General features: G+C 49.5%; 1 protein-coding gene across 1 annotated transcript; it reads right to left on the bottom strand.

Annotated features, from left to right (window-relative positions):
• Window positions 1–986: 986 nt before the first annotated feature.
• Window positions 987–10,387, bottom strand: LOC135978476 (alpha-mannosidase 2C1-like). The gene is made up of 5 exons (XM_065579408.1): window positions 10,185–10,387; window positions 4,058–4,183; window positions 2,319–2,442; window positions 1,624–1,694; window positions 987–1,128 (listed from the first exon to the last, which is right to left on the bottom strand). Exons 1-5 carry the CDS (start codon window positions 10,283–10,285, stop codon window positions 1,002–1,004), a joined length of 549 nt encoding a protein of 182 aa, XP_065435480.1. The 5' UTR covers window positions 10,286–10,387; the 3' UTR covers window positions 987–1,001.
• Window positions 10,388–21,379: the final 10,992 nt, after the last annotated feature.

Below are 21,379 nucleotides of genomic sequence, written 5' to 3'. Positions count from 1 at the left end.
AATTAACAATTAATTTTAAAAAAGAATAAGGAAAAATGGGAAAGGTTAAAGGAAAACACATCACCCCGCTCTGTGGCAGGGAACATTACAAACAGTGTCTCTGGTACGTCAGGGCAGTTCAGTCTGTTCCTTGTAGGTCCCAGGCCTGCTTCTCAGGCCCTGTCTGTGCTGCAGGGACGCTGTGGGTTGGACACTTGCTCTGGTGGTGGCCACACGCTCTCAGGCTCTAGGTGGCAGGACCCTTCTTCCCAGCGTCGCCCCCGCCCGGTCGGGGTTATGATCCCCCTGCAAGTCTGGCCTGCAAGGCCTCTTGGCTGAGGCGTCTCCCTGTGCTGGGCCCACTGCCCAGGGTCCCCCTCACTCTCCCCAGCTGCTCACCACACTCGGACTGCACACGGCTCCGGACTGCCCCAGCCCCAGCTCCGGACTGCTCCAGCCCCGGCTCCAGCTCCACTCTGCCTCAGCACGGCTGCTGCTGCTGCTCTGCCTTCAGCCCCCAGGGCTGCTTCTCTGGCCTCTCTGGCTCTGGTTGCTGCAGCTCTGCCCCCAGCACAGCTCTGCTCTGCAGGCTGCTTCTGTGACTCTGCTCCCAGCTCTGACCTGCTTCCTGGCTGCTTGTCTGGCCCCTCTGGCTCTGGTTGCTACAGCTCTGTTCCCAGGGCAGGGCTGCTCTCTCTGGGCTGTGCTCTGGCTTTGGGGCTGCAGCTCTGCTCCCAGCAGCTCAGCTCGGGCCCCTGCTCTCTCCTTAGCTCGGCCCCACTCTGTCTGACCCAGGCCATTCCAGTTCACACGGAGGATGGGACCCCCCCGGCCTCCTGACTCTCTGATTAGCCTGCCCGCCCTGTCAATCAGGCTGATCTGGAGCATTGGCCTCTCCCCATTGTTCCTGGGGACAGTCAGTCTCAGGCTCCTGATTTCCCATCAACCCTTCCCCTTTTAGTGCTGGGAGCTAGCCAACCAAAACACCCCCACTGAATGTTAGTAAGGGGGCAACAGTCCCCTTACATAAAGACCACAAGCTCTGCCTTGTTCAGGGTGAACTTCTTGTCAGGGTCAGGAGGTGCAATCAGGCTGCCTTTTCCAGCCCCAAAGAGACCATTGCAGGCAACTTCCACGTAGACAGTCAGACTGTAGAAATGAGAAAAATGGAAACAGAAGTCACCAGAGATCAATGAGCAACTCACTGTGTTCTCTGCGTAGAGACTAGGAAACAAGATCTGCCAAAAGCACAGGAACGGTCGGACCGGGCCAGGCCAGTGGCCTGTCTAGTCTGGTATCCTGTCTCTAATGGTGGCCAGTGCTTCAGAGACAGACATATTACACCTACCTAACTGTGCAACACTATCCCACATGGGAGAAATTTCTTCCTGATCCTAGCTAGTGAGTAACTCACACCCTGAAGCACAGCAATCAATAAACCTTGTCATTGTATCCTGCCTGATGTTACCTCACGAGCTGAGCAGCCAATAGGTGACAATGCTGCATCACTGGTCCTCACAGCTCTGAGCAGAGAGGCCTGGGCACTTTCCCTGTGTGGTGTGGCTGTGCCAAGAGTACCTCATAGGCCCTCCAACCAGTGCAGGGTGGGGGTTTCCCTGAATTTCAGCAAGCATCAATGCTCACCTGTGAGGCTCCGTCTCCTTGAGGCCATCTGTCAGGATATACCTGGTCTTCTCCCCTTCTTTAGTCAAACCCTGTGTGTCATGACAGGGAGGAGGGACATTAAAATAGCTCCATGACAACACTCACATCAGAGATGTTAACACAGGTTCAATGGGAACAGCTGCCATTCTGCATCACTAACCCATGACTTGTTGATACATATCAGCAGAGGGGCCCCTTCTGACACATGGCAGATTACCATGGAGTTGTGCGTACTGAGATTGTGCTCACTGTTTGCCTATGGAACTAGTACAAAGACCATTTGCAGCACCCTGCTGAATGAAGATTTTGCTCAAACTCCCTAGGACATGTCTCCATGCCCCATCAAACACACATGAAAAACATTGTGGAAAGGGTTGGCTTCTCCTGGAGAGCTGCTGCAACCCCAGCATTAATACCAATCCCATGGGTATTCCATGCCACAGACCAACGGTCAGGAATATTGGATTAAAAACCTCACAAAACAGGGAAGTGCTATATAATTAGAGGAAATTAAAATCCAGTCTGATTCAAACCATGTAACAAATGGCAGGGAATTCCTACAGCCCCGTTATAAGGGGCTGAGACAGGACATGTCATGGAAACAGCATTGATTGCAGCATTGCCTACGACGTACTTCATAAAAATCTAGCATTGGCACAGGCACTTCCTCTTACCTGAACCGGCTGCGCATCCCTCCACACCATCCCTTCCCCATCGCTTTCCCACAGGAGATGCACTTCCTTCCCCGCCCATTCTCTGGGGATGCTAAGCTCCACTTTAAACCAGCAGGTCCACCACCTAAAAATGACAGGCACATACACTTCTGAACTGATGTTGAGCCATTAATGATTAAGCATTTCCCTATGAAAGGTTAACATGCACAAGACACTACAGCCTCAGCAGAATCTCTAAGGAGGTCTGTGGGGAAATCACGTAGTATGTACAGACACCAATGCACAAACACACACAGGAGACAATCCCTCCAGGGCTTGCTTTTATTTTTTCCTAAGAGTGAAAGATGCTCAATTGACAGCCCCATAAACAGAGATCTGCTCTGTATAGATCAGGTACGATAGGGCATGGTCAGCAGCAGTACAAGTACGCTCAGCCTCCACCCATACACGTCAAGCCAGACCCGCCAGGAACATCGACAGGCAGTTTGTTCTCCATGGCTCATTCAGTCAGAAGATCATCAAGGGGGGAAAGTTTAGAGGCGCTTTTACAGTACAGACACCTGTTGCCTAGGAACTGGATTGAGACACCCACACATTCCACCCAGGTCCCAAAGAGCCAGGGCATCTCAGACAGCTGTTGGGTGGATCAGGCAGCTATCTAGCAGTAGTTTGACCTGCTCTCTCAGAGAAATCAGGACACTGAGATCAGCTCTCTTTTCCACAGCATTCCCCAGTGCAGCAGGGCTTGGCAGTGTTGTAGGTGGCAATTCCATGAGGACAAAGGAGCTGCCATGCTGGAAGCAGAAGAGGTGCACAAAGGGGGTCTCACATTACCAGCATGGAACGAGAATAGAGAGAATTGTGACTGCAGGGATAGAGCAGCTACCCACCAGGCAAAGAAAAGGCCTCAGAAGGGGAGAAAAGGGATGAAATAAACCCTATTTCATGAAGGCCCAAGTCTCAAAGATCCACTCCCCGCACCTCCATAGCCTGACATAAAGTATTCCACAGGGACTGCTGTCATGGGAGTCAAGTTGAAGGAGAGGGGCTCAGGATGGACAGAGACAGGTAATTAGCTTCCAGAGATTTTGGGTCAAGTTTTAGTCTGGAGTTTATTTTTATAACCAAATTACAAGCACTCAAGAAACAGGTATTTATGATACCTCCTTTAACTGCCCCAGCATTATCACAGGCCTTCTGTTCTGCCTGGAGATTTGCCGATAGGTCCAACACATAAATCAAAATCAAAGTTCTAAACATGGAGCTGAAAGAATCCAAAAGAGTGAGGTAGATGGCTGAACAAAGAGATTTCAGAGTGCCTGGCTCGCAGTCTAGTCCTGCCTCTGACACTGACTTGTCATGCGGCCTCAGTCAAGTTACTTAACTTCTCCGTCCCTCAGTTTCTCCCCAAATGTAAAATAGGGAGGATTATATATCTTCTGTCCTACTTCATCCGGGGTTTGTGAGGATTAGCTAATATGCATACAAGTAACCTGAAGTTAAAGTGCTAAAGATATCTTTAGGTGTAGAAAAAAATAAGTTGTATACACACAGATGTTGCACACAGTCCTACTGATTAATCTGCAGCACCTGGGGAGTAAAGATGGAATCTCACACACAGAGCTCATTGTGTCCCTCAAGGGGAAAAACAATAGCGACTTCACATTACTTCCTCATTTAAATAAATGGCAGTTAAAAATCAATTCACATCACTTTGTTCCTCTAAGGCTGGTACTTACGTGGGTCCAAAGGAGTCCCCAACTTTCGTAGGTCTGAATTCTTGTCTGACAGCTTCATCATGTGGGATTCGCTGAGGGGTCTGGAAGCAGGAGAGAGACACCAGGGGGGAGGTGTCCCCGAACAGCCTGCAGTAAAGATGACAGGCAATAAAGCCAATCACCCCAAGGTACGAGGATTTTTTTAAATTAATTAATGGAGATATCCCATCTCCTAGAACTGGAAGGGACCTTTTGGTCATTGAGTCCAGCCCCCTGCCTTCACTAGCAGGACCAAATACTGGTTTTGCCCCAGATCCCCAAGTGGTCCCCTCAAGGATTGAACTCACACCCCTGGGTTTAGCAGGCCAATGCTCAAACCACTGAGCTATCCCTCCCCACCCTTATCTGTCTCCCAATCTCCCGATGAAGGCTAAAGCTTTGTCACGCTTGTTTTTTCCCCAGTGGTTCACCATTGCAGAAACATTCAGTTTAAAAAAAAACCCAATGTTTTAAAAAACTAACAATCCTGTTTCTTGTTAGCCTGACAATAAACCTGGGTGCCCAGCGTGGCATGTGGTCACCATCAGCAGCAGAACACCTGTATCTGCCTTGTATATTTTCACTACCACAAGTGCCAACCCATGGAGATTTTCTTTGTTCCCACAAATCACACAATCATAGAAATGTACGGCTGGAAAGGACCTCTAGCCCAGCCTCCTGTGCTGAGATAGGACCAAGTAAACCTAGAAGACCATCCCTGACAGGTCTTTGTCCAAGGTGTTCTTAAAAAACCTCCAGTGATGGGGATTCCACAACCTCTCTAGGTTACCTGTTCCAGAGCTTAACTATCCTTATAATTAGAAAATTTTTCCTGGTGTCCATCCTAAATCTCCCTTGCTTCAAATTAAGCCTGTTACTTCTTGTCCTATCTTTAGTGGATGTGGAGAACAATTGATCACCATCCTCTTCATAACAATGTTTCCCTTTTGTTCTTTTCTATTTAAATGATAGGAGCCCCCATTCAAAGCATTACAAATACCTTTGCAAGCAAAGGTTACAGCAGTATTCCCCATATTAGCACTGGATGAAGCTATGACAATCTACACCAGCTGAGGATCTGTCCCTAAGTGTACTCACATGAACTACATATAGCGATACCATGGTACAGTTATCTACTTGTACAGATTTTACAGACACTAGCTGAGCAGTAATAGTCACATTATGATTTAAAGCATCAAGAGGAAATTTATAGTCCAGACAGAAATTCCACTCCTGAAGCAGCAGAGTGACATAGTCTTAGGCCTGGTCTACACTACGATGTTAGGTCGAAATTAGCAGTGTTACCTCGATTTAAGCCTGGACCCGTCCACACGATGAAACCCTTTTTTCAACTTAAAGGGCTCTTTAAATCGATTTCTTTAATCCACCTCCAACGAGGGAATTAGCGCTGAAACCGGCCTTTTCGGGTCGGATTTGGGGTAGTGGGGATGCAATTCGACAGTATTGGCCTCCGGGAGCTATCCCAGAGTGCTCCATTGTGACCGCTCTGGACAGCACTCTCAACTCAGATGCACTGGCCAGGCAGACAGGAAAAGGCCCGCGAAATTTTGAATTTCCTGTTTGCCCAGCGTGGTGGAGAGCCCAGATGAACACGCAGAGCTCACAGTACAGGTAACAATGATGGAGTCCCAGGATCGCAAAAGAGCTCCAGCATGGACCGAACGGGAGGTACAGGATCTGCTCGCCATATAGGGAGACGAATCAGTGCTAGCTGAACTCCGTAGCAGTAAACGAAATGCCAAAACATTTGAAAAAGTCTCAAAGGGCATGAAGGACAGAGGCCATAACAGGGACGCACAGCAGTGCCGCGTGAAAATTAAGGAGCTAAGGCAAGCCTACCACAAAGCCAGAGAGGCAAACGGAAGGTCTGGGGCAGAGCTGCAGACATGCCACTTCTACGCTGAGCTACATGCCATGTTAGGGGGTGCAGCCACCAGTACCCCAACCCTGTGCTTTGACTCTGTCAATGGAGAATCACGGAACACGGAAGCGGGTTTTGGGGATGAGGAAGATGATGATGAAGACATTGAAGATAGCTCACAGCAAGGAAGTGGAGAAACCGGTTTCCCCAACAGCCAGGATATGTTTTTCACCCTGGAGCTGGAACCAGTAACCCCCGAACCCATCCAAGGCATGCTCCCAGACCCTGAGGGCACACAAGGCACCTCTGGTGAGTGTACCTTTGTAAATATTACACATGGTTTAAAAGCAAGCATGTTTAATGATTCATTTGCCCTGGCATTCGCGGCCAGTACAGCTACTGAAAAAGTCTGTTAATGTGTATGGGGATGGAGCGGAAATCCTCCAGGGACATCTCCAGAAAGCTCTCCTTGATGTACTCCCAAAGGTTTCTGGGGAGGGCTGCCTTATTCCGTCCTCCATGGTAAGACGCTTTACCACGCCAGGCCAGTAGCACGTAGTCTGGAATCATTGCATAACAAAGCATGGCAGCGTACGGTCCTGGTGTTTGCTGGCATGCAGACAACATCCATTCCTTATCTCTCTGTTATCCTCAGGCGAGGGATATCATTCACGGTCACCTGGTTGAAATAGGGTGATTTTATTAAGGGGACGTTCAGAGGTGCCCGTTCCTGCTCTGCTGAACAGAAATGTTCCCCGCTGTGGGTGTGGGGGGGAGGGAAGGGGGGTTAGTTGGGTTTGTGCTGCATGTTAACCCGGAAACCGCAGCCCCTCCTTTTACACTGCAAACCCATTTTAAATGGCCAACCCAACAGCCGCTTGGTATGGGAAATGAGGGTGCTGCTGTTTGAAACCATTCCCACATGTTATGAAGGTTAAAAAAGCCAAAAGACTGTGGCTTACCATGGCTGCCTGCAAGCCGAATTCTGTTGCCTGGCACTGCGTGAGTAATCTCACACACCAAACCGGCAGGCCCTCAATATAAGAGGAAAAATGCGACCTTGTAACGAAAGCACATGTGCTGTGTAATGTGAACAGCAAGATTTAACGTTAAAGAGTGTATCCATTGTTCTCTAAAATGTGTCTTTTTAACTACCACCTCTCCCTTCTCCTCCACCAGCTGCAAATGTTTCTCCTTCACAGAGGCTAGTGAAGATTAGAAGGCGAAAAAGGCGCACTCGGGATGACATGTTCTCGGAGCTCCAGATGTCCTCCCACGCAGACAGAGCACAGCCGAATGCGTGGAGGCAGACAATGTCAGAGTGCAGGAAAGCACAATATGAACGCGAGGAGAGGTGGCGGGCTGAAGAGAGCAAGTGGCAGGCTGAAGAGGATAGGTGGCATCAGCTTGCTGACAGAAGGCAAGAGTCGATATTCCGGCAGCCAGAGCATCAAACTGATATGCTCCAGCACATGGTTGAGCTGCAGGAAAGGCAGCAGGATTACAGACCGCCGCTACAGCCCCTGTGTAACCAACAGCCCTTCTCCCCAAGTTCCATTGCCTCCTCACCCAGACGCCCAAGAATGCAGTGGGGGGGCCTCCAGCCACCCAGCCACTCCACCCCAGAGGATTGTCCAAGCAACAGAAGGCTGGCCTTCAATAAGTTTTAAAGTGCAGTGTGTCCTTGTCCTTATCTCCTCCCCCACCCCACCCGACGCTTCCCTCCTCCTCTACCCCTCCCGGGCTACCTTGGCAGTTATCTCCCTATTTGTGTGATGAATTCATAAAGAATGCATGAATATGAAGTAACAATGACTTTATTGCCTCTGCAAGCAGTGATCGAAGGGGAGAGTGGTTAGCTTACAGGGAAGTAGAGTGAACCGGGGGGGGGGGGGAGGGAAGAGGGGAGTTCATCAAGGAGAAACAAACAGAACTTTCACACCGTAGCCTGGCCAGTCATGAAACTGGTTTTCAGAGCTTCTCTGATGCACACCACGCCCTGCTGTGCTCTTCTAACCGCCCTAGTGTCTGGCTGCATGTAATCAGCAGCCAGGCAATTTGCCTCAACCTCCCACCCAGCCATAAATGTCTCCCCCTTACTCTCACAGATATTGTGGAGCGCACATCAAGTAGTAATAACAATGGGAATATTGGTTTCGCTGAGGTCTATGTGAGTCAGTAAACTGCGCCAGCGCGCTTTTAAAGGTCCAAATGCACATTCTACTACCATTCTGCACTTGCTCAGCCTATAGTTGAACAGGTCCTGACTACTGTCCAGGCTGCCTGTGTATGGCTTCATGAGCCATGGCATTAAGGGGTAGGCTGGGTCCCCAAGGATAGCTATAGGCATTTCAACATCAAATAACAACGGTTATTTTCTGGTCTGGGAAGAAAGTCCCTTCCTGCAGCTTTTGAAACAGACCAGAGTTCCTGAAGACGCGAGCATCATGTACCTTTCCCGGCCATCCCATGTTGATGTTAGTGAAACGTCCCTTGTGATCCACCAGTGCTTGCAGCAGCATTGAAAAGTACCCCTTGCGGTTTATGTACTCGCTGGCTTGGTGCTCTGGTGCCAAGATAGGGATACGGGTTCAGTCTATCGCCCCACCACAGTTAGGGAATCCCATTGCAGCAAAGCCATCCACTATGACCTGCACATTTCCCAGAGTCACTACCCTTGATCCGGCAGCTCTTTGATTGCGTTGGCTACTTGGATCACAGCAGCCCCCACAGTAGATTTACCCACTCCAAATTGATTCCCGACTGACCGGTAGCTGTCTGGCGTTGCAAGCTTCCACAGGGCTATCGCCACTCGCTTCTCAACTGTGAGGGCTGCTCTCAACTTGGTATTCTGGTGCTTCAGGGCAGGGGAAAGCAAGTCACAAAGTTCCATGAAAGTGCCCTTACGCATGCGAAAGTTTCACAGCCACTGGGAATCGTCCCACACCTGCAACACTATGCGGTCCCACCAGTCTGTGCTTGTTTCCCTGGCCCAGAATCAGCGTTCCATGGCATGAACCTGACCCATTAACACCATGATTTGCACATTGCTGGGGCCCGTACTTTGTGAGAGGTCTATGTCCATGTCTGTTTCCTCATCACTCTCGTCGCCGCGCTGCCATCGCCTCCTCATCTGATTTTGCCTTGGCAGGTTCTGGTCCTGCATATACTCCAGGATAATGCGCGTGGTGTTTAAAGTGCTCATAATTGCCGCGGTGATCTGAGCGGGCTCCACGATCCCAGTGCTATGGCGTCTGGGCTGAAAAAAGGCGCAAAACGATTGTCTGCCGTTGCTACGCAGAAGCCCCATTAACTTCAATGAGGCTCAGTCTCCACGCTGGGGTCCTCCTGAGCAGAGCCAGTTGCAGGAGCAAGGATTTACGTGACAGATGCCAGGAACAGATGCAGTCATGGTAGGGTCTATGAAAATAGTATTTTTGTTTAACTATGTGAGAGCTAAATAACATGAAGATTGCGGTGCTGGTAAGACAGATGGGTCTGTGAGAGGATCTCTGTTATGAGTGCTCCACAGGGTGAAAAGGAGAACCTCCTCCTACACTGTGAGAAACCCAAAAGAATTGTCAGAATGGGAGAGAAAGAAGCAGCAAACCTGAAACTGACCAGCCTAACTGCAGATTGAAACAGCAAAGGGGAAAGAAAGAGCAGCAGCCTTTGATTTTTAAAGCCTTTAATTTTAAACGCACAATAAAGGATCTTACAAGTATCCCTTCGCACACCCAGACAACCCAAGCCTGCTCCAAGCTTTCAGAGCAGTGACACCCAGACAACCCAAGCCTGCTCCAAGCTTTCAGAGCAGTGACACCCCTCCCGATCGCCCCCCTCCCCGGGGCACGGCTGGAGTCACTGCGACTCTCAGGCAGACCCACAGCCGGGCCAGCAGGAACCAGGGGCCGGTGGCGGCTCGGGTCCCCGCCGGCCAGCGGGGCTCGCTCCGCTGCTCGCTCGCGCGCCCCCCCGCCAGCGTCCCGATCCAGCCCCGCGCCCACCTCGCTCCTGGCACGCCGGGCCGGGCCGCTCCAGGCACGGGGGGGGGGCGCTAGAAGTGACGGCGCTGAGTGGGGGAGGGGGGCAAGCCCCGCCGCAGGGGCTGGGGGCGGCCGGACCCTGCCCCGAGCGGGAGCGCAGGCCCGGCCCGGGGGATGCCCGCGGGCCGCTGTTTCCCGCCCGGAGGGGGCGGAACTCGCGGCGGACCAATCCAGCTCCCACCTGCCCCGGAGGTTGCAGTCGGGGAAGCAGTGCTCGGAGAGCAACTTCTCGGCCCGCTCCAGCGCGGTGCGCCGCCGCTTCAGCACCAGGGACCCGGCCATGGCCCCGCGGAGCAGCTCGGACACGGGCCGAGCCACAACTCCGGAGCCCGGCAACGGGGAGCCTGTACCTGTGGGCTACTGCGCATGTGCGGGGCCGGCGGGGTACGGTGGGGAGTGAGCGCCCAGCAACGGGCAATCCGGCTCCGCCTCCGCTCCCCTGTCCCAGATTCCTGGCCCGGGTTCCCCCTGCAGACGCTGCGGGGAGAGAGCAGGACGCACACCCCTGTGGGGTCCCTCACACTGCTCTGGGGAAGGTTCCCCCAGGCCCAGCTGTCAGGGCTGGCCTTATAGATTCATAGATTCATAGATTCTAGGACTGGAAGGGACCTCGAGAGGTCATCGAGTCCAGTCCCCTGCCCGCATGGCAGGACCAAACACTGTCTAGACCATCCCTGATAGACATTTATCTAACCTACTCTTAAATATCTCCAGAGATGGAGATTCCACAACCTCCCTAGGCAGTTTATTCCAGTGTTTAACCACCCTGACAGTTAGGAACTTTTTAGCCTTCCTGAAATCCATTGTCTCTATTTTGCTGTTCTCCCTTCTACCCTTCCTTAGAATTGCAAACTCTATGATTTCATGATCACTTTCACCCAGGCTGCCTTCTACTTTCAAATTCTCAACGAGTTCCTCCCTATTTGTTAAAATCAAGTCTAGAACAGCTTCCCCCCAGTAGCTTTTTCAACCTTCTGAAATAAAAAGTTGTCTCCAATGCAGTCCAAGAATTTGTTGGATAGTCTGTGCCCCGCTGTGTTATTTTCCCAACATATATCCGGATAGTTGAAGTCCCCCATCACCACCAAATCTTGGGCTTTGGATGATTTTGTTAGTTGTTTAAAAAAAGCCTCATCCACCTCTTCCACCTGGTAAGGTGGCCTGTAGTAGACTCCTAGCATGACATCACCCTTGTTTTTTACCCCTTTTAACCTAACCCAGAGACTCTCAACACTTCTGTCTCCTATGCCCATCTCTACCTCAGTCCAAGTGTGTACATTTTTAATATATAAGGCAACACCTCCTCCCTTTTTCCCCTGTCTATCCTTCCTGAGCAAGCTGTACCCATCCACACCAACATTCCAAACATGTGTATCATCCCACCAAGTTTCAGTGATGCCAACAATGTCATAGTTGTATTTATTTATTAGCACTTCCAGTTCTTCCTGCTTATTCCCCATACTTCTCGCATTTGTATATAGGCATCTAAGATACTGGTTTGATCAGTTTTGTCCTGACCCTCCTTTCTCTCTGACAATATAGCCCACACTCCCTCTCGTTTCTGACCCATCTCCCCGGTCTCCATGTTCCCCACTTACCTGTGGGCTTTGCTCACCTGTCCCCGTCGAACCTAGTTTAAAGCCCTCCTCACTAGGTTAGCCAGTCTGTGTCCAAGTAGGGTCTTTCCTCTCCTCGAAAGGTGAACGCCATCTCTGCCTAGCAGTCCTTCCTCGAATAGCATCCCGTGGTCTAGGAAGCCAAAGCCCTCCTGGTGACACCATCTTCGCAGCCAGGCATTCACCTCCATGATGCATCTGTCTCTGCCCGGGCCCCTACCTTTGACAGGAAGAATTGAAGAGAATACCACCTGCGCTCCAAACTCCTTCACCCATACTCCCAGAGCCCTGTAGTCACTCTTGATCCGCTCAGTGTTACACCGCGCAGTATCATTTGTGCCCACATGGATGAGTAGCATGGGGTAGTAGTCAAAGGGCCGGATAATCCTCGACAATGCCTCCGTAACGTCTCGGATACGGGCTCCCGGCAGGCAGCATACCTCCCGAGGTGTAATGTCAGGGCAACAGATGGGCGCCTCCGTCCCCCTCAGCAGAGAGTCTCCGACCACCACTACCCTACGTTTCCTATTCACAGTGGTGGCAGCAGACCTCCCAGCCTTAGGGATATGAGGCTTCTCCTCCTTTACTGTAGGGAGTGATTCCTTCTTTCCTGTATCAAGAAGAGCATAACGGTTACCTATTACCACGGCAGGAGGGTTCGGAGCAGGGGTGGAGCACTGCCTGCTGCCAGAAGTAACCAGCTGCCAGTGTCCACCCTGAGCCATCTCCTCCTCCACCAGTGGTGTATCAGCAGTCCTGTGTACTGGGACAGCTACCTCAGCTGTCTCCACATGGACACTGTCGAGGAATTGCTCGTGGATTCGGTTGCTCCTCAACCTAGCCACCTCCTCCTGTAGCTCTCCCACCTGCTGCCTGAGAGATTCCACCAGCAGGCACCTCTCACATTGGATGGTCCCCCCAGCCTGGATATCAGTAAGTGGAAATTGCAAGTTGCAGTCTCTGCAAAACCACACCAGGATCTGGGTAGAAGCATCCATGCTCAGGCGCTCTGTCTGGCTACAGGCACAGGTGGAGGAGACAGAAGCAGTGCTGGCACAGGTGTTGCGGGTCTTCCTAACCATCGTAAGCCTCTCTCTGTCAAACTCCCGTCTGCAGCCCCCTGTCCGCTGAAAGGGTTGTTTAAGCAAGAAGTTTTGAATGTAGTTGGTTTATAGGTATTAAGGGGAATAAAGAGAAAACAGATAGAACCGACAAGGGACCCTCGCCCCCTTCCTAACTCCCTTGAGAAACTCCCTGTTAGCAGCCCCTGGTCGCAAAAGCTCCCTGGTCGCTTGTGCGCTGCTTTATAAAGCCCTGGCCTGTATGAATCCCCCGCCCACTGATTAAGGCTCAGCCACTTACCAGAGGCTTCTAGCTTTCAAGCCTTCCTTTGAAGCTCACAGCTTCCAACTGCCAGCCACAGCACACGGTCCTTCAAACAACCAAAACAAACAAACAGACTGACAAACACAAGCTCAGCACACAGCAAGTAACCTCAAACACAAACAAACACACACTACAGACAGTCACTTACCCCAAAAGGGTGCTGTATTGCTCTTCCTTCACCTGGAGAACTCCCTTGCGAAACTCCCTGTTAGCAGCCCCTGTTCGCAAAAGGCCTTACTATGAGGCGAGCTGAGGCGGCCATCTCAGGTGCCAGATGGGGTGGAGGGCGCCACTAGGACCCAGAGTGTAGAAAATTGTATCTGCTGCTGGTGCACAGAGATGGTGGAGTGCTGTGGTGGAGGAAAGAGGGCACATGAGACATAACAGGCAGGCAGGAGAAAAGGTGAGAGGTGATAACAGAAAGCAGCAGGAGCTGCAGGGAGAGAGAGGAGGAGGAGCCTCTTATCTACCTCTCTAGCACCCCCAGGAGCCTGGATTGATTACACTGCTCTACAGCCAAAATGCTTCTGAAATAAATGTAGTCAAACTTTACTAATTCTGGGTCACTGAGAACGAAAATGATGCTTAAAATAGTTGATTGGCTCTAGTTTTCAAGATATGCTATTGGGTCAGTATATACGACCATTGACTTGGGAATGGCGGAGGATAAGTGAGTTATAAAGGGAAGGGATCTCAATTTAAACCAGAAATGACTAAAATACATCTTTAACTGGATCTATGAATAAATCTATGACTGGGTTTGGACAGTACTTGCTTTTTAGGCAAAACAATGAATGATGCAATCTGAAGCTGGTATTGCATCATACATGATATGAATTGCATCATGTTATTCCTAGAAGTCATGTTTTGCCATCAATTCCAGTTGGTCATGCAGTCCATATGAAGGAAACCTATGACAACATGAAACAACTTTTGAGGTGCATAAACTATGACCAACATCAGTGGCAGCTTTGTGGCAATTTGAAGATTGTTGCTCTCTTGCTTGGTCTGCAGACTGGATACACAAAGTACTGCTGTTTTCTCTGCGAATGGGATAGTCGTGCAAGAGATTCCCACTACATCAAGAAAGATTGGCCACTCTGACAGTCATTGGAGCCTGGGAGGAAAAGTGTTCAGCATCCACCACATGTTGAATCAAGGAAGATTTTGTTACCACCCTTACACATCAAGCTGGGTCTGATGAAGAACTTTGTCAAGGCCATTGACAAAACACAAGCAGCTTTCAAGTACCTTCGTGGAAAATTTCCAACGTGAAGTGAAGCTAAGATAAAGGAAGGTGTCTTTGTTGGTCCTCAGATTCGTGAACTTCTTCGAGATGATGCATATGACCATGCACTACGTGGCAAGGAAAAGATGGCATGGAAAGCCTTCCAGTTAGTGGCAATAAATTTTCTCGGAAACAACAAGGCAGACAACTACAGGTTGTTGGTGGAAAACCTCCTCAAGGCATACAAAAGCCTTGGTTGCAACATGTCACTAAAGATACATTTTTTGCACTCTCATCTAGATTTTTTTCCACCGAACTGCAGAGCAGTGAGCAACAAGCACGGCGAGTGATTTCACCAGGACATTGCAACAATGGAGAAACACTATCAGGGCAAATGGAGCCCATCAATGCTTGCAGACTATTGCTGGACAGTGACAAGAGAGGCTCCATTTAATGAATACAAGAGACAAGCCAAGAAGCACCAAGTAGACACTGAATAGGACTAAACTATGTACATAATAGTTTTTTGCCTTTTGTTTCATAATAAATTTTATTTATATAACCCTTTTGCTGATTTTTAAAGTGTTACATAAACAGGACAAGTGAAATATTATCATGTAAAGCAACCATAAACATATGAAAAGACCTAGGTTTACAATTTATGATTAAAACTCTACTATCTTCACAATATACATAGACATAAAATGTAAAAACTTAAATATCTTAGAAACAGTAGCCAATCAGTTGTTTTAATTGTCATATTTGAATTCAGCACATCAAAATACATAATAAATAGCACATTTTATCTCTGAAGCAGACGACTTCTCAAAAATTGTAGACCAGTGTTAACACCAGCTTCTCAGGGAGCTTCCTGTTTCCTGCTGCTTCCCTGAACCACTTAGGAGAACAGGCAGTCAACTGAAGTAGTAGGTAGGGTTACAATATTTTAAGTGTCCAAAAAGAGGACACTCCACGGGGTCCCAGCCCCGCCCCAACTCCGCCCCCGCCCCACCCCTTCCCGGCCCCGCCCCAACTCCGCTGCTTCCCGCGAACATTTGATTCGCGGGAAGCCTGAAGCAGGCAGCAGGTAAGCTGGGGCTGGGGCTGGGTAGGGGGGGTGCAAGGAGGCGCGGCCCAGTCTGGCCCCCCCGGCCAAGTGGCCGGCCGGTCCAGGCCAAGAGGTTCTGGACCCAGCGTCTCCCGCCCGGCTCGGGCTCTGGGGCGCCGGCCCCTGGCCGAGCACTGCCGGCCCCCGGCTCCTGGCCTTGCACCGCCGGCCCCCGGCTCCTGCCCCCGCACCGCCGGCCCCGGCCTCTGGCCGAGCACCACCAGCCCCGGCCCGGCCCCTGATCCCCGGCCGAGCACCGCCGGCCCCCAGCTCCTGGCCCCGCACCGCCGGGCCCCGCACCACTGGCCCCGGCCCCGGGCCGAGCACCGCCGGCCCCGGCCCCTGGCCCCGGGCCGAGCACCGCTGGCCCCTCCCTCCCTATTTTCCCCAGACATGTCCGGCTTTTTGGGATTTCCTCCCGGACGGGGATTTGAGGCCCAAAAAGCCGGACATGTCTGGGAAAATCCGGACGTATGTTAACCCTAGTAGCAGGAGCCAGTTAGGCCCTTAAGATGCTGATATCTTCCCTCACTCAGGCCCTGCTACCAGCCTGCTTATTTGTCTCCTTCAATTGAGTGTTAAGAGCCACTATAGCTGGCACAGAACAGGAGTCATGAGTGAAAGAAGAAAATGCCCCTCTGGGGCAGCATTCAAAAAAAGAAAGAAAGCAAAGGAAGCTTTTCTAGCTAAGCAGGAAGGAGCTCTCCTGAGATACATAGACACAAATGTTCACGGTGAGCCTTCTGGCCCCAGTGAGGATGTGAGTGCAGAGGAGATACCTGATCTTCCAGTTAGAGTGCAGGTGACCTGGCATCTACTTCAGAATCCATATCTCCATCTCAAATGGATGTAACCATGCACATTCCTGAAGAAAAGTGTAGATCAGAGAAGAGTGTGGTGGAGGTGCAAGAAGCAGCTGCTGCTGAGTTTAGTTCCTTAGGTCTAGATGATCCAGGACTGTGGACCCACTTGAGCAGTAGCCTGAGGGACTTCCTTGTACTGCATGGGCCACAGCAAGTGAAAAACTTCATGTTCCCCAAAGACAATGAAAATAGAAGTTTCCATCCAACACATTACTGGCGTGAAATCCCCAATGGTGACAAAGTGGAGAGGCCATAGCTTATGTGCTAAAAAACCCAGAATGCTGCATACTGTTTTTGTTGCAAACTCTTCCAGTCTAATGTTCCAGCCACATTGGGTTCTACAGGAACAAAGGACTGGAAAAATCTGGCTAGAAATCTGGCATGCCATGAGAAGGCAGCAAATCACCAGAGAGCATCCCATAGGTGGAAAGAGCTTGAGATGAGACTAAGGTTAAAGGCCACCGTAGATGATCAGCATCAAGAGAAGATTGCATCAGAGTCTCTTTACTGGCAAAATGTTCTGAAAAGGCTCATTGCCATTGTGAGAATGCTTGCTACCCAAAACCTAGCACTGCATGGCACTTCAGATCAGCTGTATGTGCCAAACAATGGAAACTTCCTTAAAATTGTGGAGCTGATGGCTGAGTTTGATGCTGTACTCCAGGAGCAGCTAAGAAGAGTCGCCACCCAAGAAATGTACACACACCACTACCTTGGAAAAACAATTCAAAATGAGATCATACAGTTACTGGCAACAAAAGTCAAACAGAAGATTGTGGCAGATTTGAAGTCAGCAAGATATATTACTCTGTTATTCTGGACTGCACACCTGACAGCAGCCATATGGAAAAAATGACTTTAATGGTGCGTTTTGTAACAACAACAGAAACTAGTGAAAATGTCCCTGCAATGGTGACTGTTAGCATTTTCTAGACTTTATTGACATTGATGATACTACAGGAGCTGGTATGACAAATGTGCTTCTTAAAAAGCTGGAAGATACGGGAATTGCGATAGCTGATGTGAGAGGTCAGGGCTACGATAATGATGCCAACATGAGAGGAAAGAACAGAGGAGTGCAGACACGGATCTGAGAGTTAAACCCTCAAGCTTTTTTTGTCCCATGCAGTTCTCAGTCATTGAACTTGGTGGTCAGTGATGCAGCATCAGATTCTAGTGAGGCTGCTGAATTTTTTAATGTAATTCAAAGCATCTATGTATTTTTCTCTGCATCAACTCATCAATGGCAAATTTTGAAGCAACATCTGGGAACATCCTCTCTGACACTGAAACCACTGAGTATCACACGATGGGAAAGTCGAGTGGAGGTGATAAAGCCTATCAAACACCAAACTGGGAAGATAGATGAAGTCATAGTTGCCATTATGGAGGATAATGCTATGACAGGAACTGTTCGTGGGAGAACAGTGGCAGAGGGAAATGGAATCACCAGAAACATACATAACTTCAAATTTCTGTGTGGCTTAGTCTTGTGGCATGACATACTGTTTGAAATAAATGTTGTAAACAAGAGACTCTGAGGTGTTGACCTTGATATAGCTGGAGCAATGGAACAACTGGACAAAGCAAAGTCATACCTACAGTCTTCCCGGTCAGATGAGGGGTTTCAAAACGTTCTGAAGAGAGCACAGAAGTTGGCAGAGGAACTTCACACTGAAGCTATTTTCCCACACATTCAAAAAAACAAGAGTCAGCGAAGAAGAAGACATTTTGATTATGAGGCACGGGATAATCCCATAAGAGACCCAAAACAACAATTCAAAGTTGAATTCTTTAACCAGGTGCTAGATTGTGCAATACAGTCAGTTGAAGAACGTTTCATTCAGCTCAAGGAACACAGCATTATATTTGGGATGTTGTATGATATTCCAAAACTCCTCACTATACCTGAAGAAGATCTACACCAGCAATGCAGGGTACTAGAGACTGTGTTGACACATGATGACATGCGCGATATTGATGCGAGTGATTTAGGTGATGAACTGAAAGCCCTTTCAAGATACATTTCAGCAGGATCAACTCCAAAGGCTGTTCTGGAATATATGTGCACAAATAAGATGAACACCCTCTTTCCAAATGCTTTTGTTGCTCTGCGCATACTTCTAACACTTCCTGTAACAGTTGCCAATGGAAAACGCAGCTTCTCCAAGCTGAAGTTAATAAAAACACATCTACGCTCCACAATGACACAGGAGAGGCTGGTCGGCCTTGAAACCATCTCAATAGAGCATGAGCTGGCCCAGACTGTGGACCTTCAGCAGGAAGCAGTTCAAATCTTTGCAACCAAAAAGGCACAGAAAGCACCACTTTGATCATTCAAACAGATAAAAATGCCCGTGTTTATGTCTATGCAGACAAGAAAAGTTACATTTGCTGTTCAGGTGTTTGAAAGTTAAGGGTTACTTACAATTTTTGAACAAGGCATTTTAAGTTGTTAGTTCTCCTTTATTGGGGTAGGTAGCAGAGCAGTACCAAGAGAGGAGTAGTATAGGAAGAAGGCAGAATTGAGACCTTTCAAAATTTTGGCCCAAGCGAGGGGGCATGGGGGCGTCATTTGAGCTCCCCGCCTCAGGTACCAAAATATTGTGGGCTGGCCCTGCCGGCTGTGAACAGCCATGGGGTCAGCCCCGGGATTGCCGTGGGAACCAGGTCCTGCTGTGCTGCAGGCTCCCAGTGTCAGGGTGGGCCAGTCACTTGAGCCCAGATCCTCATGGGTTTAGGCACCTAAATCCCATGAAGTCCTACCTTCTCTGTGCCTCAGTTCCCCACCCCTGCAGTGGGGGTTACAGCCCTGCCCTGCCTCCCAATAGTGGTGTGAGGATAAATACCTTAAAGACTGGGAGGTGCTCAGCTCCTACAGTAATGGCGCCACAGGAGTACCTAAGACAGACTACAAACAGGCAGAGATATGAGAAAATACACACACACACACAGATGTGAAACACACACATTCCAAAACAGAACCATGCAGGGTAATGTATGTTATAAAACACACACACACACACACAGAGGTGAAACACACACACTCCCAAACAGAACCATATAGGGTAATTTATGTTATAAAACACACACACACACACAGATGAGAAACACACACTCACCAGTCCCAAACAGAACCATGCAGGGTAATGTATGTTATAAAAAACACCAACAAACCAACCACACACAGCTAGCCCATGGACCAGGCTGAACTTGTTCCTGTCACTCTCATTTCACAGGCCCTTTCCTCCTAGTGTTTGTCACACTCACTTCTTGCATCACTGGCCAGGATTTCACAAGCTGCCCTGTGCACTCAAGTCTTTACACCTACAAGGAACTCCATGGAAGCGAAGGAGGGTCTGCCACATGCATGCAGGGATCCACCGAAGTGGACCCGTTTGTGGGATTGTGTCACTTCTGCATGAGTTTGCTCATGTGAATAGTTTAATTGACTTCACTGGGGCTCTGCACATGCACAAAAGTCCTTCCATGTGGATCAGTTAGAGGATCAGCGGCTTTGGCCCCCAAACTTGTTTGAGCTCCGTACAGCCGCAGGGGTCCACCCACACTCATCTTATTGTAAAACTGGGACCTTTGAAAGAATACGGCTTTTTCATCTCAGCATTTACAAACATCTCCCTTTAATGTGCTACTTTATAGTCATCACTGCACGAAGAGAGATGATTAATCCATTTTAATTAGTGATAGCACTGGGACTTCGACTGAGTTTGACCCCATTGCATGGCAATTTTACACCTTCAAATATTTTTACTCACATCACTATGTTGTCACTGTTACATCAGCTGCATTGTAAATGAATCCTAGGTAGAAAGGGGACCCCATTTCACACACTCTCAGGCTCAAACCCTGCTAGCAGCTCCGTGTAGGTGGACGCCCGCAGAGTCTTCGGCGAGCTTCATCCTAGGTGCAGTGAGCCACCCACAATGATCAGCTTGTAACATCGGGGCCTTCGTTGTGACAACTTGTTTGATGATCAGAACAGTTGCTGAAATCATTCCCAGAAGTGTGAGCAGCCAGAGAAGCTTGAACTCAATCATGGATTAAAATATACACTCTCTATCTCCACTTCTGCAAATGTGCTCAATAGGCATTCACATTGTTCCCTAAGAGTGTAATAAGCTTGGGCTATTATGGGGCTAGAAATCAGACAAGGGCAGTCATTTAAAGATACATCTCTGTAAGAGAAGAATTTGGGCCCTGTGAATTCCCCATGTTGCAGAATTTGGCTTCCAGAAAGTAGCAGAGTACAGAAAGTTCCACACCGTCGTTGCTTGTTCTCTCCATTCACTCATACTGCACCGTGATCCTTTGTCCAATGAGGGTTTTGATCTCACCCAAATTGTTTTCAGGATGCAGTTCTTTGGGATTCTGCGGCTAAGTCATCCCACCCCCATGGTCAAAGCCATGGTAGAAGGCTCTGCGGGAGGAAATCTCCATGAGGAGACCCTAGCTGAGATACCTCCACAACATCCTGGTAGGGGGCAAAGAGGGAACAAAGCCACAAGGCCCACCCTCAAGCCCTGCACATCCCCAGAGCACCGCAGAAGGCCAGGGCTCTCCATGCAGAGGCCTTTTACCTCCAGACCAGCTCTATCCCCAAATTCAATTGAAGGCAATAGGAACACTGGCTCCACAGCCCCACTGAAAATCAGCCCCCAGGTGTCCCCAGTTGGGCACAAGAAATGAAGGCACCCAAAAATCAGTAGCTGTTTTTGAGAACACTGACCTCCCCCTCTCCGTGTCTCAGTTTCCTCGTCTGTAAAATGGAGATAATACTCCTCACCCACCTTGCTAAAGCACTTTGAATGACAAACGCTTGGTAATGCCTGTTGGAGAGACCGTAGAGAGAGAGGAACTTTCCTCACACACGGATCAGAGACCTAGCAGCAGCCATATTGCTTCCCACCCCTTTGACTGAGTCCCTGGAATGCCCAGTGAAAATATGCGTCCACTGAACAATTCTAGACTGCCTTTGCATCTCTCATGGCCACTAAACTGCTCCTCAGTGGTACATTGGAAGAGCAGATGCCCCTGACAATACTGCCTGGGGTTGGGGGGACAAGATACCCTTGTTACAAAGGAACATTGAGATGATCAGAAAGCCGGAGCCAGGGACCATCCTATAATTTGGCAGCTTTTCCTTAAGAGATTCAA

Source organism: Chrysemys picta, unplaced genomic scaffold (genome assembly GCF_011386835.1).
Source record: "Chrysemys picta bellii isolate R12L10 unplaced genomic scaffold, ASM1138683v2 scaf277, whole genome shotgun sequence".
Taxonomy (NCBI): domain Eukaryota; kingdom Metazoa; phylum Chordata; order Testudines; family Emydidae; genus Chrysemys; species Chrysemys picta.
The sequence above is the reverse complement of the archived record's forward strand: the minus strand, read 5'-3'. Positions and strand labels throughout refer to the sequence as shown.